General features: G+C 40.2%; 1 protein-coding gene across 2 annotated transcripts; it reads left to right on the plus strand.

The window, feature by feature from the left end:
- Positions 1 to 4,960: 4,960 nt before the first annotated feature.
- LOC103373576 (3-hydroxy-3-methylglutaryl-coenzyme A reductase-like) lies at positions 4,961 to 18,030 on the plus strand. Of its 2 annotated transcripts, none has more exons than XM_008303485.1 (20): positions 4,961 to 5,063; positions 6,190 to 6,399; positions 7,136 to 7,247; positions 7,592 to 7,679; positions 8,223 to 8,307; positions 8,418 to 8,523; positions 8,854 to 8,960; positions 9,066 to 9,185; positions 9,570 to 9,703; positions 9,820 to 10,106; positions 10,242 to 10,372; positions 10,475 to 10,669; positions 10,862 to 11,020; positions 11,845 to 12,002; positions 12,842 to 12,947; positions 13,090 to 13,260; positions 13,428 to 13,568; positions 15,700 to 15,858; positions 16,763 to 16,917; positions 17,001 to 18,030. In XM_008303485.1, exons 2-20 carry the CDS (start codon positions 6,238 to 6,240, stop codon positions 17,044 to 17,046), a joined length of 2,622 nt encoding a protein of 873 aa, XP_008301707.1. In that variant the 5' UTR covers positions 4,961 to 5,063; positions 6,190 to 6,237; the 3' UTR covers positions 17,047 to 18,030. The 2 variants fall into 2 exon arrangements, with proteins under 2 accessions (XP_008301707.1, XP_008301708.1); XM_008303486.1 differs by having other exon boundaries at positions 4,961 to 5,059.
- The last annotated feature ends 3 nt before the right edge of the window (positions 18,031 to 18,033 follow it).

The following is an 18,033-nucleotide window of genomic DNA, read 5'->3' on the forward strand; positions in this document are numbered from 1 at the left end:
AAAACTCCCCAAACTTAAAGAACATGGCGGCAGTTCTTCTCCTCATGTGTCTAATAATGGACAGCTGGTAAAGTGTGCGCAGGTATGTGAAATTAACTGAGCATGGTCCAGTCTCCAGGCAGCACAAGTGCCTCAGCACAACAAACAGCAGCCTTTCTCCACCGCTGAATTAACTTCAATTCCAATTGACTGATTTAGATAAACATCATAGGCTGCAAACATTTTTTGATGGGTTGGACTGTTAATGTTGCATCAACTTAATAGTGTGTGTAATTTACACTCAAATTGTTGTGTTTGATTTAAAATTAAATGTAAGTTCAGGAAATTAGCTTGATAACTACATTTTACTTCATCTTGAGGTCAGGACTTCAAGTCTCCTCCTCGATGTGATTAACATGATTTAACTTAAGTTTGCCGACTTCAAAACGTGTATTCTGAATTATAGTAATTAAATGCAATTATGGTGATATAATACGATACAAACCTGAAAATTCCTTTTACATTAGATGGAAAAACTAGCTGAAACAAGTTAATTTGTAGGAGTAATCAGCTTGGGTTCATGTTACCAATCATGAAATAAGTTCTAATTAAAAAGATCTTTAGTTGTAGAGGAATGTATGGATGGATTTTAAGACACACCTCAACCACACTGCTTCCTTTTGTGACAACATGGAAATTCTAAAGAAATCATCCAAGATATCAGGAAGAGAATTATGGACCTCCACAAGTTTGGTTCATCCTTGGGTACAATTTCCAGATGCCTGAAGGTTCCACGTTCATCTGTTCAGACAATTATACGCAAGTATAAACACCAGGCTTCATACCGCTCAGAAAGGAGACGGGTTCTGTGTCCCAGAGATGAAGTGTTTTGGTGAGAAATGTGCATATCAACCCCAGAACAAAAGCAAAAGACCTTGTGAAGATGCTACTGAAGCTGATAAGAGAGTGTCATTATCCACAGTGAAACGAGTCCTGTACCAACATGGACTGAAAAGCTACTCTGAGACGATGAAGAGATTACTTCAGAGAAACATAAAACAAACAAACAAAAAAACAGATTACAGTTTGCAAATGCACACAGGGACAAAGTCCTCTCCTTTCTGGAGACATGTTCTGTGGTCTGATGAAACTAAAACTAAACGGTTTGGTCATAATAATCATTGTTACATTTGGAGGGAAAAGCTTGCAAGCCTGAGAACACCATCCCAACTGTGATGCAGCATCATGTTGTGGGGTGTTTTGCTGCAGGAGGGACTGGTGCACTTCACAAAATAGATGGCATCATGAGGAAAAAAGATTATGGGGAAATATTGAAACAACATCTCAAGACATCAGCTAGGAAGTTAAAGCTTGGGCACAAATGGGTCTTCAAATCGACAATGACCCTCAGCGTACCGCCAGATAAATTACAAAGAGGCTTCAGGACAATAAAGTCAATGTTTTGAAGCGGCCATCACAAAGCCCTGTACATGACAACTACGGTCCCCCATTTCTACAGTATGTCTATCAGCAGAGTGCTCAGGAGGGCCAGCAACATGATCTGGGAGCCCACCCACTCACACCCAACCTCTTCACTCTCCTGCCATCTGGCTGATGCTGAAATGCAGAACCTCAAGGTTCAAGGCCATACGTCTGAATGACTGAACACTTCCAAGCCAGATCCCTGTCCCCCTTTCCCCCTCACCATAGCACCTATCAAAGCACTTAATGCAGTGTTCTCACTGATGTGTGTTGCACATCTTGACTTACTTTTTTTTTTTGCACAGTTGTACAAAAAAGTAGATACTCTTTTTTGTGCTGTTCTTTTTACCTATATTATTGTTACCTCAGTATGTATGAGTAGATGTCGGTGATGAATGTGTTTCAATGCACAAGGTGGAGACCCAGAGTACAAAGAATTTCATTGCACTGATGTCTTGTTTATTGCTGCATATGAAAATAAAACCCTTTAAAATATTCAAATCCCATAGCACTTGTTTTGAATTTATGTGTTTATTTCTGTACATTCATTTTTGGACACTTGACTTTAACACACCACAAAACAAACAAACAATCCAAAAAAANCAAAAACTCCCCAAACTTAAAGAACATGGCGGCAGTTCTTCTCCTCATGTGTCTAATAATGGACAGCTGGTAAAGTGTGCGCAGGTATGTGAAATTAACTGAGCATGGTCCAGTCTCCAGGCAGCACAAGTGCCTCAGCACAACAAACAGCAGCCTTTCTCCACCGCTGAATTAACTTCAATTCCAATTGACTGATTTAGATAAACATCATAGGCTGCAAACATTTTTTGATGGGTTGGACTGTTAATGTTGCATCAACTTAATAGTGTGTGTAATTTACACTCAAATTGTTGTGTTTGATTTAAAATTAAATGTAAGTTCAGGAAATTAGCTTGATAACTACATTTTACTTCATCTTGAGGTCAGGACTTCAAGTCTCCTCCTCGATGTGATTAACATGATTTAACTTAAGTTTGCCGACTTCAAAACGTGTATTCTGAATTATAGTAATTAAATGCAATTATGGTGATATAATACGATACAAACCTGAAAATTCCTTTTACATTAGATGGAAAAACTAGCTGAAACAAGTTAATTTGTAGGAGTAATCAGCTTGGGTTCATGTTACCAATCATGAAATAAGTTCTAATTAAAAAGATCTTTAGTTGTAGAGGAATGTATGGATGGATTTTAAGGCACACCTCAACCACACTGCTTCCTTTTGTGACAACATGGAAATTCTAAAGAAATCATCCAAGATATCAGGAAGAGAATTATGGACCTCCACAAGTTTGGTTCATCCTTGGGTACAATTTCCAGATGCCTGAAGGTTCCACGTTCATCTGTTCAGACAATTATACGCAAGTATAAACACCAGGCTTCATACCGCTCAGAAAGGAGACGGGTTCTGTGTCCCAGAGATGAAGTGTTTTGGTGAGAAATGTGCATATCAACCCCAGAACAAAAGCAAAAGACCTTGTGAAGATGCTACTGAAGCTGATAAGAGAGTGTCATTATCCACAGTGAAACGAGTCCTGTACCAACATGGACTGAAAAGCTACTCTGAGACGATGAAGAGATTACTTCAGAGAAACATAAAACAAACAAACAAACAAATAAACAAACAAACAAAAAAACAGATTACAGTTTGCAAATGCACACAGGGACAAAGTCCTCTCCTTTCTGGAGACATGTTCTGTGGTCTGATGAAACTAAAACTAAACGGTTTGGTCATAATAATCATTGTTACATTTGGAGGGAAAAGCTTGCAAGCCTGAGAACACCATCCCAACTGTGATGCAGCATCATGTTGTGGGGTGTTTTGCTGCAGGAGGGACTGGTGCACTTCACAAAATAGATGGCATCATGAGGAAAAAAGATTATGGGGAAATATTGAAACAACATCTCAAGACATCAGCTAGGAAGTTAAAGCTTGGGCACAAATGGGTCTTCAAATCGACAATGACCCTCAGCGTACCGCCAGATAAATTACAAAGAGGCTTCAGGACAACAAAGTCAATGTTTTGAAGCGGCCATCACAAAGCCCTGTACATGACAACTACGGTCCCCCATTTCTACAGTATGTCTATCAGCAGAGTGCTCAGGAGGGCCAGCAACATGATCTGGGAGCCCACCCACTCACACCCAACCTCTTCACTCTCCTGCCATCTGGCTGATGCTGAAATGCAGAACCTCAAGGTTCAAGGCCATACGTCTGAATGACTGAACACTTCCAAGCCAGATCCCTGTCCCCCTTTCCCCCTCACCATAGCACCTATCAAAGCACTTAATGCAGTGTTCTCACTGATGTGTGTTGCACATCTTGACTTACTTTTTTTTTTTGCACAGTTGTACAAAAAAGTAGATACTCTTTTTTGTGCTGTTCTTTTTACCTATATTATTGTTACCTCAGTATGTATGAGTAGATGTCGGTGATGAATGTGTTTCAATGCACAAGGTGGAGACCCAGAGTACAAAGAATTTCATTGCACTGATGTCTTGTTTATTGCTGCATATGAAAATAAAACCCTTTAAAATATTCAAATCCCATAGCACTTGTTTTGAATTTATGTGTTTATTTCTGTACATTCATTTTTGGACACTTGACTTTAACACACCACAAAACAAACAAACAATCCAAAAAAAAAAACAAACAAACAAAAAAAAAGTATTTTTATGGAATTTTTCAGCTTTATTTTTCATTTTACATATTTTTAATACACAAAATTACCAAAAACATTACAAAGACAGACTGTGAATCAGCATGTTTAATGTGAAATAACATTAAACACCTGTGAAAAACTGTGAGACAATATTTCTTTTTTTTTTTTTTTAAAGTAAATTGATTATTTAAAACAAACATATTTGCATATTTATTGCAGTTGTACCAATATGTTCTTTTAAGTTATTAAATAAAACTATGACATTTAAAATGAATACAGTTAATATATTTCCAACATTAGGTACAATTAGTTACAACCAAAAGTACAGATTTTGTAATTTCACAAAAGATATCTTGTATAAGTACAAAAGTTTTTGCAACAAAAATGTTGAGAAAATGTGTTTTCATAAATGTGTAACATTTATAATAATAAAAAAATCTTATCTATCTATCTATCTATCTATCTACCTGTCTATCATTCTATCTTTGACGAGTCATCATCTCATGTGTCGCATGTGACAGCACACTGAACCCCCACGTGGCCAAATTGTTTGTAATGTCATTTTATTGTCCAACAAATGTAAAACAACAATAAAATGTATTAAATGCTTGTATATGAACAAATACATAACCAATGAAAAAAAATAAAAGTGGAAAAAATACTGTAATACGTAATTTATTAAAACGTACTCGGACGTCACTTCAGTGTTATTCTCTCGGCGACCCTTAGCGTCACGCTTGGCCACGCCCACTGACTGTTCTCAGCGTCAGGATTTCCGCATCGCCATATTGAATATCGGTTACATCAGTGTAGCTAGCTGAAGGCTTCATGTGAGGGGCATCAGTACCGCTATGGAAAGGACTCTCTGACCTCGGTGAAACCTACCTTTGGAAGTAGGTGAGTTTTATTAGATTACGAAACAGAAATTAATAAAGTGTCCAAAGGCTGTGGGAGTAATAGACCTTTATTGGCATGGCTATCAGCCCGGGTGGGACGGCTAATGTAGCTAATGCTAACGAGTCATAACAGTGAGGAGTAGTAACTGCTCAAATATAGCTAATGCTAACCAGCGATAACAGTGAGAAGTAGTAACTGCTAAAATGTAGCTAATGCTAACCAACAATTGAGGTTAGGGAGCTTCTACCCGTATTTTAAAGCCATACGACACTACCGGTGGATTCTGAACTAAAAGCTCATCATTCGTGGTAGTTAACCGTCAAGAACAAGCTATATTGTGGTGTCACAGCTGCCGGCTAAACATACAGGAGTCTGTACTCAGTAGGCGTGTGCTAGCCATATGCTCGTGATGCAGTGGTCCTTTGGTTAAGCAGTTGAGGCTAAAGCTGAACAATTAATCGAAATATAGAAATCCTAGTGTAATATACGAATCGCAGGAGCTGTATTTTTTGGATTAGAAATGAAAAGTGTGGTGTTGCAGAGATGTTCTGGCTTATAGGACATATCCTCCAGACGATAGAGAACATACTTGTTTGGTACAGAATAGTTGTGCAACTAACATTTTTTCACTGTCAATTAATTTGTTAATATTTTCTCTATTTATTTGGTCTGTAAAATGTTAGAACATTGTAAAAATGCCAATCGGTATTTTGCATAGCCCAAGGTATTGTCCTCAAATGTCCCGAATATTTTCTGTTTATAGATAGGTAGGTCGATACATAGATCATTTGCTTTTTTCCTTGGGGAAATTCAAATTCAAGTTTACTGTCATAGACGAGGAAAGAAAGATGAAAATATCAGGAAGCTGGAATAAAAATAATAATTACAATTGTTCTACAATTGTGTTATTCAAATTGATTATTTGATGATCAAAGCAATTGATTAATTTCAGAGTTGAGAAACAATTGTTTAATTCTTGAATCTCTACTTCAGACCACAGCAAAATGACAACTTTATTTTTGTTTTAGTGTAGAAGAAAATTACAATTCTTACTAAAATCATGAATCAATTTGGAATATCTGTCAAGGTAACCACAATATCCTTAATATTTTTTCCAATTTTTTAGCCCTAGCTGAGGCGGTGACCTTCAGTTGCAGGAAGACATCCTGAGACCATGTTGGCACGTCTGTTCAGGCTCCATGGCCTGCTGGTGGCCTCTCACCCCTGGGAGGTCATAGTGGGGACCCTGGCTCTCACTGTGTGCCTTGTGTCCATGAACAACCTCGCAACCAGCAGCCAGATGTGCAGCTGGAATGAGTGCCCCAAAGTCGAGGAGGTGAGACTGGTGAAGGTGTGGCGCTTTGAAGCAAGTGAAACCTGCATGATGCTGAATGCAATCAACATTGTGAGGAATTAGCACCAAATGACGTGAATAACTCTACTAGAAAAGAATTAATCATCCAAAATGATTATTCTGAGTGCATCTGCAACAAAAATTTCAAATAATATCAAAAGAAGTTCTAAAAGCTGTTTGCAACTTTTCGTACATAGTGTAATGCTGGCAAAGGCATCTGATATTAAAGAGTAAATGAGGGGAAAACAGTGCTGCGCTTTCACAAGAAGTGTAAATATATCAAAGTTCTAAAAGTACTACTTTCCACCACTGTGATTAACACAGTAGCTGCCGGTTACAGCAACACTAATACAGCTTCATGATCATTATGCACTCAAACCAGTGCGACCAGTTGAAATTGTAACTCGCACACTCTCAAAAAAAGGTCGCAAATACGACCATTTTGGTCACAGTCAGGAGCCCTGGACCTTGACTCTAAATTAGTCATGGAAAATGAGAACTGTGCACATTTTCTTTTTGTATCATATGTTTTTGTAGCTGTATAAACAGTTGTGTGATGTGTTTGCCTTACTTCTCATCGCGTTGTCTGCGATGTGCTTAGTGTGCATATGTGTTGAGGAAATTTTCTATGATCTTACATATGCACATTGCTTTATTGATATTGAAACCATATATTGTTGATGCTAATGAGGAGACGTGTGTGCCTGATCTCTTACAGAAAGTTCACAGCAGTGACATTATCATTCTGACTGTCACCCGCTGCATGGCCATCATTTATATCTATTTCCAGTTCAAGAATCTCCGACAACTGGGATCCAAATATATACTAGGTCAGTATATTGAGATGTTTGCGCTTGTTCAGTGCTGAGCTTTTTAATGACACTGCTGCATATATCACACATAGTGTACATTTAACCGTAGATTTGAGGGTATGTTTTGTTTTTCTGGTGCCAGACTGGGCCATTTGAATATTTATGCTTCTGTAATGCAAAATCCAACTTCAGTAATTCAGAAGGAAAATGTAATATTAATTTAGAATATTTGATTCATTTTACAACACAAAAAATATGTAGGTGTGTTCAGTTCCTTCAAACTTATAGCGCTTGGCTGTCGGTAACAACTGAACATATTATTGAAATAAATTGTTAACATTTTGTTTTCTCTCTTACTGCAGGTATTGCAGGATTATTTACAGTGTTTTCCAGCTTTGTTTTCAGTACAGTGGTCATCCATTTCTTTGGGAAAGAGCTGACAGGCCTCAAGTGAGTTTTCCCAATACACTGACATACACTCAAGATTCCTGCAACAGTTTATGATCTGCTTAAAGTGTTTATATTTATGACTTAGTTTACTGAAGCTGTTCCTTCTTCCCAGAAATTGCGTTCATGCGGTTTTAATCAAGAGGCTCGTTAGAAGGAGAAATAAATCTCTGTATTTAGAGTGCTGAAGAGTTTCATCCTCTTTTTAAGTGCACAAAGCATAGCTGTAAACATTTATTCTAAGGAATGTTTGAAGAAGAGGCTTTTAAAACCAAAGCATGTTTACTGACCAAACGGTATTCCCATAGGTTTGTAGGAAACAGTTTGAGACAGCAGGCCAGCTGTTTGAGATCAAACAGTTAAAATAGCTGACATTTTGACAGAGGTCAGTTGGTTGATGTAGGGTACCATCTGGGCACTATGATGGTCTTATTCTGCTTGAAGATGTGAATAAAAATTATAGATTTTTCATTTAAAAAATACTGCACATCCATCATTGTAAATAATGAAAATAGCCTGTTTGACATTTGACTCCTTTTCGTGCAGTGAAGCCCTGCCGTTCTTTCTCCTGCTCATTGACCTGTCCAAAGCCTGTGCTTTAGCCAAATTTGCGCTCAGCTCGAACTCTCAGGTAATGTCACACACCTGTTCTAACCATGTTTATGAACTGTAACTGTTTCATATGGAGAATATAGATGAAGTGTCACTCACTAATGATACGGCTCTGTGTCTTACGTACAGGAGGAGGTGAGGGAGAACATCTCAGAGGGCATGGCCATCCTGGGCCCCACGTTCACCCTCGATGCTCTGGTCGAGTGTCTGGTTATAGGAATTGGCACCATGTCAGGTAAGGATTACCAAAACTTGACGAATAATCGGTTATTTATCAACTCTCAAACGCTTCTCAAATTTGAATATTTTTTGGGTTCTCTCCTCATCTGTAACAGTAGTGAGTTGTGTACAAAACAAGACGTCATCTTTGGATTTAAGAAACACTCATCAACATTTTTTTTTTTTTATATAGACCAAACAACTTTTCAATTAATCGAGAAAATAATCAACAGATGAATCGACAGTGAAAAATAATCATTAGTTGTTGCCCCAGTACATTAGAAATGTTGTTGTGATGCTAAATTGAGCAAAAAATGAAATTAGCAGTGGTTCTGTTGTTTTCCAGGTGTGCCTCAGTTAGAGATCATGTGCTGTTTTGGCTGTATGTCTGTTCTGGCCAATTATTTCGTCTTCATGACGTTCTTCCCTGCGTGTGTCTCCCTGGTCCTGGAGGTAAGTGTGATAACCTTTAGGAAATCTGATGTCTGACAGGATGAAGCAGAAGCAGTGAGCTGCTTGAATCTCACGATACATTTTTATGCACATTTGTGTACATAGCTGTCAAGGGAAAGCCGCGAAGGCCGTCCCATCTGGCAGCTGAGTCACTTTGCCCGTGTGCTGGCTGAAGAGGAGGATAACAAGCCCAACCCTGTGACCCAAAGGGTGAAAATCATTATGGTGAGAAACTAGTTTCAGCCTTGTTAGTGCACGTATTAGGAGTGTTGATATGGTAACCCTCTGAACCCGAAAAACTGCCTGTAGTGTTGAACAGCATGCTTTCTTTAAAAGCATCACCAAAATCACACTTTTTTTCAGAGCCAGAAGCTGTAAAAATAGAAAGAATTGTTGTTTAATTTTTAATTTTTGAAATTTTTTTTTTGCCAGTCCTTGAGATAATCATGTTTGATGTGCATTTTTTTTCTAGAAAATTAAGAAATCTAAACTTTAAAATGTGATATTTGATCAAAATCACTTTTTCTACTTGTCTCAATTAAAAATTCCCTAAAAATACACCATTGAAATGCAGAGTATTAACTACAATGTCTGTGTGATATCTTTCAGTCTCTGGGCTTAGCTTTGGTTCATGCACACACTCGACTATTATCCGAGCACTCGGGTCAGAATCGCACAGAAGAGTTACCCATACCGAAGAGACTGATCTCTGGTGGTACCCAGTGGCCTGTAAAGCTCAGCAGGTAAAGAGATCGTGTACATTTTTACACAGTTATATTTGTCCATTTGTATTAAACGGTACATTTTATTACTGATTCCTGTACACTGATGCCTAACTTTGTCTCTCTCCACCTACCAGCATGGACCTGGAGCAGGTGATAACCCTGGGTCTCGCTCTGCTTCTGGCTGTGAAATATGTCTTCTTTGAGCAAGCAGAGACAGAGTCTTCACTGTCCCTCAAGAGTCCCATTATCAGCTCCCCTCCAACCCAGAAGCCCTGGATGGCCGAGGACTGCTGCAGGAAGGAACTCCCAACCCCAAAACCCCAGAAGACCTCAAATGGTAGCTTGGCAACCAGTCCTACCTTCTTGGCTGTCTCCGACTGTAAACTTTCCCCTGAGGCAGACGTGGTTTTCAAAGAGAAGGGTGAGACTCATTAGTTATTGCTTCGAGTTTAAAAAAACATCTGTACTCATTCATTAAATTCAAAAACTGTGACGTAATTGTTGCTCATTATGAGTGGGGTGTCTCCCCCTCCCTCTCCTGGTTTCTCTGCAACAGAAGTGACTCAGCCTTCAGCAGCCTGTGGTTCCTGTTCTGAGGAGTCCCTCGCTCAGACACCTTGTGCTCCTCAAAGTGTTTCAGAGCCCCGGTCGCTGGAGGAGTGCATGGCCATCCTCTCAGATCCACAGGTAAGCTTCCCAGATCAGACAGGATGCACAATAAATCTGATCCCCTGTGTTTACCTAATAGGCTAAAAATATCCCTGATTTGTGCATGTTTGTGTTTTCCAGGGAGGCGCCCATTTGCTCAGCGATGCAGAGGTGATGACCCTCGTAACCTCATGTAAAATCCTGAACTACAAACTGGAAGCTGTCCTTGAGACTCCAGAGAGGGGCGTAGCCATCAGGAGACAAATGTTATCACCCAAACTGCCCGTGGCCACTGCCTTGGCTTGTCTGCCTTATAAGGACTACGACTACTCAAAGGTACTGGCAACAGTCATCTGCGAAATGCATGGTTAAGAAATGTAGCTTTTTGCCTTCAGTTGTTTTTGTTTTATCTACCAGCAGATAATTTTGTTTTTTGTTTTTTTAACAAATGAAATGTTTCTATGTGCACGTTGAAGCTGCTGCATAGTGTTTATTTAATCACTATTACATTGTGTCCTTGCATCGTAGGTGATGGGTACTTGCTGTGAGAACGTTATCGGCTTCATGCCGGTGCCAGTAGGTGTGGCTGGGCCTCTTCTGTTGGATGAAAAGCAGTTTTACGTTCCTATGGCGACCACAGAGGGCTGCCTGGTAGCCAGCACTAACAGAGGATGCAGAGCGCTTTCTGTAAGTGAGGAATCTCTTGTGGTTGATAAATTAAAGGGAAAGACCTGAACTGTTCACACCCACAGTGAGGAGATCTGATGGCTTTTTATATCGTGTGAGGGGATTTTGCTTCAAAAGAAATCCAAGTTTCTATTAAACCCCTTTACAAAGTGAATTTTAAACAAGGTGCAACATGGACACAGTGGATATTTTTTAAAGAGCAGCTAAAGCAACTCATTTTTATCCCTCTTGTGTTATTATTTCCTGACTTTGGTGGGAGTTTAAAACAAATCTGTTAACATATTGCTAAATTTTCAGCACTGCACAGTGTCTACATAGTTGATTATCCTGACAAATCCCAGCAGCTCTGAAGTCGATACCGAGTTGTTGTGAGTGATCACCTTTATCCTGTGGTGAAAAATTTCTATCCTAGTGGACTTTTTCAGGATGACAATGCTTTCTTCCATGGGACACAAGGGGTCACTGAAAGCTTTGATGAAAGTAATTTGACTCATAAACTATGGCCTTCACAGTCACCAGATCTCAGCCCAGTTGAACACCTATGAGAGATTCTGCACCGACATGTTAGACAGTGCTCTCCTCCATCATCATCAAAACACCAGATGAGGGAATGTCTTTTGGAAGAATGTCGTTCATCCCTCCAGTATAGTTCCAGAGACACAGTCCAGAGAATCAGTGCAGTGAAGCTGGTGTCACATGATGACCCCACACCTTAATGAGACGCTTCATGCTGTTTTTTCCCCTCATTTGTCACCTATCTGTAGCTGTTGGTAACTCTGTGTATGCGTGTGTATTGTGGTGACGCTGTTATCTTTCCTGCCCAGCTGAGCGGGGGCTGCAGCAGCAGGATCCTGGCTGACAGCATGACCAGGGGTCCTGTAGTGAGGCTGCCCTCAGCCTGCCGGGCTGCAGAGGTCAAAGTCTGGCTTGAGACCTCTGATGGATTTAGCCTGATCAAAGAGGCCTTCGACCAGACCAGCAGGTCAGTAGACACACCACACTGACACGACACTAATGCCTCGATTCCACCCACTGGAGGTTCTACAATGAAGAGAACAATATAACTTTAATTTGATCAGCATTGTTGGGAACTTGGCACTAAACAAACAAATGTTCAGTTGATTGACGTTGTTCTGTGACTGATTAGAAACATACATAAGAACAATGCACACGAGTAATACAAATTACATTTGAAAAGTATTTACTGAGAGAGATAGTCTGGTTAGTACTAATGAAAGAAAGAACTAATTAATTTTTATTTGTGTATTGACATTCAGTTGTTTTATGCAGTGTTTCTTAACTTTAAAATAGTGTCGATTTTTTATTCTGTAATCATGTTTGTTTGGATATATTTAGTTTGAAATATATATTACTGTGTTATAATTATGTTAGCACAGGGTTATTACTGTGTTTTTACCAAACTCTAATTTTTGTGTGTTTGTATTTTAATCTGTTAATACATCTATAAAGAGAAAACTTTTGATAATAAAAGATAAAAAGAAAAAACATGTTAAGAACTGGCTACACACCTGCCAGGCCCACCTCTTTAGTCTCCTGCCATGTAGCAGTGGTCCGGTCTTGGTCACAGTAGTGCACAATGTGCATAATCCATAAAACTGGACTCTAAAAAAAAGTAGATAAGATGAGCCTCTCTCCCACAGCTGCAGTGAAGTTTCCATCCATCTGTAAAGAAATGCATTTCCCCACATGAAAGCTGTGTAGAATTGAAGCCCAACAGAATGAATACAGCCTCACACATATGAAATGTTGTAGTCACATGTGAGGGCAGACAGTTCATAAATGATTATTTTCACTTTGCAGGTTTGCTCGTCTGGAAAAGCTGCTGGTGTGCATAGCTGGCAGAAACCTGTACATTCGCTTCCAGTCCCTGACAGGGGACGCCATGGGCATGAACATGCTCTCCAAGGTACAAACTCATCTTTTAAATCAGGAGTCACTTCAGGTGAAAATATTGTACTGAACTTTAGCTGCTGCTCTGCTTGTCAGCTCACTCATTTGTACCGCGTTTATCCAGCATGTTCACATCTGTAAATACGTGTCTCCTCCAGGGGACTGAGCATGCTCTGCGCAGACTCCAGCAACAGTATCCAGATGTAGAGGTGCTGTCAGTCAGTGGCAACTACTGCATCGACAAGAAGTCTGCTGCCATTAACTGGATCATGGGCCGGGGCAAGTCTGCTGTGTGTGAGGCCACCATTCCTGCCAAAGTGGTCCGGGAGGTAAAGACTATCCAGTCTCCTCTGATTACATTACACATTTTAACAGTGGAATCAAGTCAAAGTTCATCCATGATTTAGTTTCCACAGTTTTTGCTTAATGCTGCTGTTTGTTCTGTTCGTAAAATGGTGCTCACCTTATGAAACCGGCCTGTTTAATGTCTCTGCAGGTGCTGAAGAGCAGTACAGCTGCTCTGGTGGAGCTGAACATCAGTAAGAACCTGGTGGGCTCAGCCATGGCTGGCAGTATAGGGGGCTTTAATGCTCACGCTGCCAACATTGTAGCAGCCATCTACATCGCCTGTGGACAGGTAAGGGATCCCTCAACAGGCTTTACTTGATGCCTATGGCTCTAAACTGCTATCATTTTGACCGCAGTCTGGAGCGATGGTTTTTGAGAGTGTGCAAGTTGAATTTTGAAATGGTCGTATTGGTTCAAGTGCATGGTGATCATGAAGCTGTGCTAGTGTCGCTGCAACCACAGGAAGCGGCAGCGTTAACCACAGTGGTGCAAAGTGGAACTTTTCAAACTGCTGTCTGTCTGTCTCTAAGTTGAATGTTAAGTTGATGTATGTTCAAAAGATCAATTGATTTGTAGCTGATTATTTAGAAAGAAAATGAGGGAAGAGGAGGTAGACAGAGAGGTCAGAGAACAGATGCAGGCAGAGCGACACCGACAGAACCAGTGAAGGAAAAAGAAATCCGTTCAATTCCAATGGCTAACGCAGAAGTAGGGCTACAAAATTGAATGAATATTCATCACAATAATGTTTTTAGCTTTGCACCATTACATGAACCCGAGGTACTGCGGTATCTACACTTAAAATGCAGTCTTATCATGAAGTGCAGCGCGCACTTTCATTTTTGATCACACACCAGTCTGAGCCACCAAGCAGCAGCTACCGCAGCCTGTGATGTGGGGCGTTTAGGGAACACCGGTAAATAGAGTGTCTATCAGTCAGAAGATGTTCAGCTAGTGATGTGTTTTGCCCGTGACCAGGTGGGAAGTGTGACCATATAGGAAAGTTGATCACACCAGTGCTACCAGTGAAAAAGTTAGTCTGCAGCCCTGCTCTGCCTCATACATTATACAGTTGGTCCCTAAAAGTATCCAGATGGTTCAGGAAGAGGATAAAAATGTTTAAAAGGTGAAACAGCACAGACTCCTGGTGTAACTCATCAGTGACATTGGTATTTGTTACAGCGTCGTGTGTTTCAGGGGAAAATAAGAGATGAAAAAAAAGAAGATACAATGGAAAAATGAAACCATTTTCCAAAGCATGTAAGAAGCAGAAATGTGTCAATGTTGGAAGCTAAAATTGTCTTTTATAAAAATGTGTCAAGCAGTAGTCTAATTGAGATTAGGAATCTGTTTTATTAAAGCGTCCTGACAGACACAGACAGCACCTTAATTCAACAGGTTACAGAAGTATGTACAGTTTAAACAAGGTTGACATAAAGATGGAGAGTGTATTACAGTCCCATAAAATCACACAAACATGTCACGAGTCAATGTTGGTGATCAGACGGGTTCAATGTGAATCAGTCATAATAGTCTAACTGTGTAGATCTGCTTCCAGCTCATGAAGAGTTCATTTACTGTAATCAGCTCTTTAAGATTCAGCCAATTTCACAACTGATTCCAGGCAAACGGGACAACGTACTTAATGCCCTTTTCCCCAATTCAGTGCAGGCTTTGAGAGCTTTTTAACAGATGTACAGCCGTAGAATACCACATGAAGGAATGAATTATATTCCACTCAGTTCTGTACAAGAACCCAGAATGTTCCCTGTAGCAGCAAAATAGGATTTTGCTGTAAGAAGATTGGATTTCAGTTTCCAATATGCATGATTAACCAGCCACAGAGCAGGTGCAGGACAAGATAAGATAATCATTATTGATCCCACAGCAGAGACGTTTTCAGTGTTACAGCAGAAAGGAAGGATAGCTCATAAACATGAGGACATCAGTAAAAATGCATATATTTATTTATTCTTTCTATTAACTCTATTTTCCCTGTTTGTGGCTGCTGCATGGGTGAAATAGCCCAAAACAAATTTCCCAAATTTCTTGAATCTTGAAAATGAATAAACCAAACATGTACTGTTGATATAGTGAAGACTCTTTTACATGTAGAAAGTCGAGGTATTGCCCCGATTCCTCTGGATGTGACAAAATAATGATATTGTACAGAGTTATTCTATAAGTAGAAATCCCTGGAGATGAATCCTTGTGAAGTGTGTTAAGTAGAATGAAAGCAATAAATATTTATGATCATGCTTTCAACTGTAGAGCAGCTTTGCAGCTAAATCCATTCACAACTAATGAGTACAGGGAGACTTTATATATGGAGGGTGACGTCTGTAAATGATATAAGATCTTCATAGGCTTGTGTGAGCTGCGGTTTTTTATCTGATCAGTATTTCTGTGTTGCGGTTCAGGACCCGGCTCAGACGGTGGGCAGCTCCAACTGTATCACTCAGATGGAGCCTGCTGGTCCGGCAGGGGAGGACCTGTACATCAGCTGCACTATGCCCTCCATAGAGCTGGGAACAGTGGGAGGAGGCACCAACCTGCCTCCACAGCAGGCCTGTCTGCAGGTACTGACACCGCATCTCATTTCACCTCACTAGATAGTCCCAGTCCAGTGGGTTTGTACCTTCTGTAATAGGTTTATGTATTTTTCTGCTTAAAGTCTTCAAGTTTTAGTTCACACACTGCGTCAATAATGGCTTAATGGTTGCACCAAGTGATTTAGATGAAATGATTTTAAGGTTAGATTTGGTACAGCACGTCATCACATGATTAGTTGAAAAACTTTTGGAAAGTAGAAAATAACAATTCAGTGATTCTGTTTTTACAGTTTCTGGCTCTGATAAATGGTGTAACTTTGGCAATTATATGTCTTTTAGTGCATTTTTAACCTGCCAGTGGGTTTTAGGACTCAGACAGTTCAAACCTTTTATTTTATGGTTGTTTCATTTCACAGTTTAATGTATAAAAACTTGTGCGTGAAATGAACAAGCAAGTTTTTTGTGCATCCTAGTGTTATAATCCTTCACTTCATAAATTGATTGAAGTACGTCAGAGGATTTATCGAACTGATGAAAGGTTTAAAGATCCTACACAGCAAGGCCCTACATTTAAACCCACTCAGAGATGGACTCTACACATACATTCACCAAAAAAAAGTACGCTTAGGTCACGTTGAACCTTTGACTGCAGTTTTCAGCTGGGCACATGACAGTTGAGTTTTTCAGATGTAGCAGATGGAGGGGAAAGGGAACGATGACCCTCCAGTGACTCTGTGATGAATCAAATGTCTACAGCAGGATTTAAATAGAATCTGCTGATGTGTGCCAATAAGGCAGGATCCCTGTAAAAGAACAGCTCGCTGGGAGCTTGAATTACCAGAAACACACATCAGTTACTCAGATCTCAGATGTTTTTGTTTCCCTGACGTAGAAACGTTACATCAATATCTGTTCTAATCTGTGTTCTTAGATGCTTGGTGTTCAAGGCACTAGTCCGGAGCAGCCGGGTGAGAACGCCCGCCAGCTGGCCCGTGTGGTTTGTGCCACCGTCCTGGCGGGGGAGCTCTCCCTGATGGCAGCTCTCGCCGCCGGACACCTCGTCAAGAGTCACATGACCCACAACAGGTTGGATTTTTACTTGCGCTCTTTGTTGTTGGTACATGTTGGAATTTTCCCAGAGATTTCTCACTTTGCTGTCCCTCTCTTAGATCTAAAACCAACCTGGCAGAGATACCTTCAAAGTCGAGTGCGTGACATGAAGCGATGGTGCATCCTGAGTGGACGAGAGCCGCAGCCAACAGCAGGAACCTTTGCTGTGATGATGTGGTTCTGGAGGAGCGCTGTGGGACGTCCTCATATCACAGACTGCTATTAAACAGCCAACATGTGCTTGCTTTGTGTGCCACCTGACTGATTGCAAGACTTTTTGGGGTTGAAATGTTTCGTTGCGACTAATTTGTGCCATTTGTCTGCATCTGGAACTTTTTTTTTTAGTGTTCAAGAAAGCTGTTATTATTGGTCTGTTAGACCACTGTGAATCACTGATAGTGTTCGGATCGCTCAAGAATCCTGTGCCTCTGAAGAGTGGCACGACCAAAAGCGAACGGCTTTTCCCATCAGAGGACGGATGCAACTTCTGACTAAATTCTTGTATGGGTTTTACATGTGGAATGCATGAAGTGCGATCAAGAGACAAAAACAGAAATGGATCTTTGCACTCGCCAAAAGCTTGCTTGAGACAGCGCTGTTGATGTAATGATGACTTGTGTTCAAAATGCCAACTTAATGCCTGAATGTATGTTGTACTAACAGTGTGGTAGAATGAATGAAGGTGCTACTGTATACTGTGTATACTGTAGATTGACCGAACCTGTTGGACTTCTTGTTTCTAAGAAAAAACACAACAGACATTAGTTTTTGGTCAGAGCGTGGTTCTGATCAACCACCTACCAACACGAGTTGTTCGGTGCGAGTTTCTTTTTAAGTTAAAGAAAAATGAAAGCCATATTAGTTTATTAAATTTATACGGTACACTATATGTGCACAGCTATTGGAGGATTTATTGGAATGGGAGTGGAAAAAAGGTTCTTGTATCGTCATTTTCAGAAAGCGCTGGAGCTAAGAAGTGGCCTTACATAAGAGACGTCTTAGCACGCTTTAGATAGAATATCCAATTTTCAAGCTAAAAATGTCAAGATTGTTCTATGTCTTATTTAAGAAATAAATAACACTACCCTACAT

This window comes from Stegastes partitus, unplaced genomic scaffold (genome assembly GCF_000690725.1).
Source record: "Stegastes partitus isolate 25-593 unplaced genomic scaffold, Stegastes_partitus-1.0.2 Scaffold2016, whole genome shotgun sequence".
Lineage (NCBI taxonomy): Eukaryota > Metazoa > Chordata > Actinopteri > Pomacentridae > Stegastes > Stegastes partitus.

Excerpts from the sequence above, each read along its gene's own strand:
- LOC103373576 (XM_008303485.1), top strand. The coding sequence starts at position 6,238 with ATGTTGGCACGTCTGTTCAGGCTCCATGGCCTGCTGGTGGCCTCTCAC. Across the intron at positions 7,248-7,591 it reads GGGATCCAAATATATACTAG|GTATTGCAGGATTATTTACA; the intron begins GTCAGTATATTG and ends CTCTTACTGCAG. Across the intron at positions 10,670-10,861 it reads AGGACTACGACTACTCAAAG|GTGATGGGTACTTGCTGTGA; the intron begins GTACTGGCAACA and ends CTTGCATCGTAG.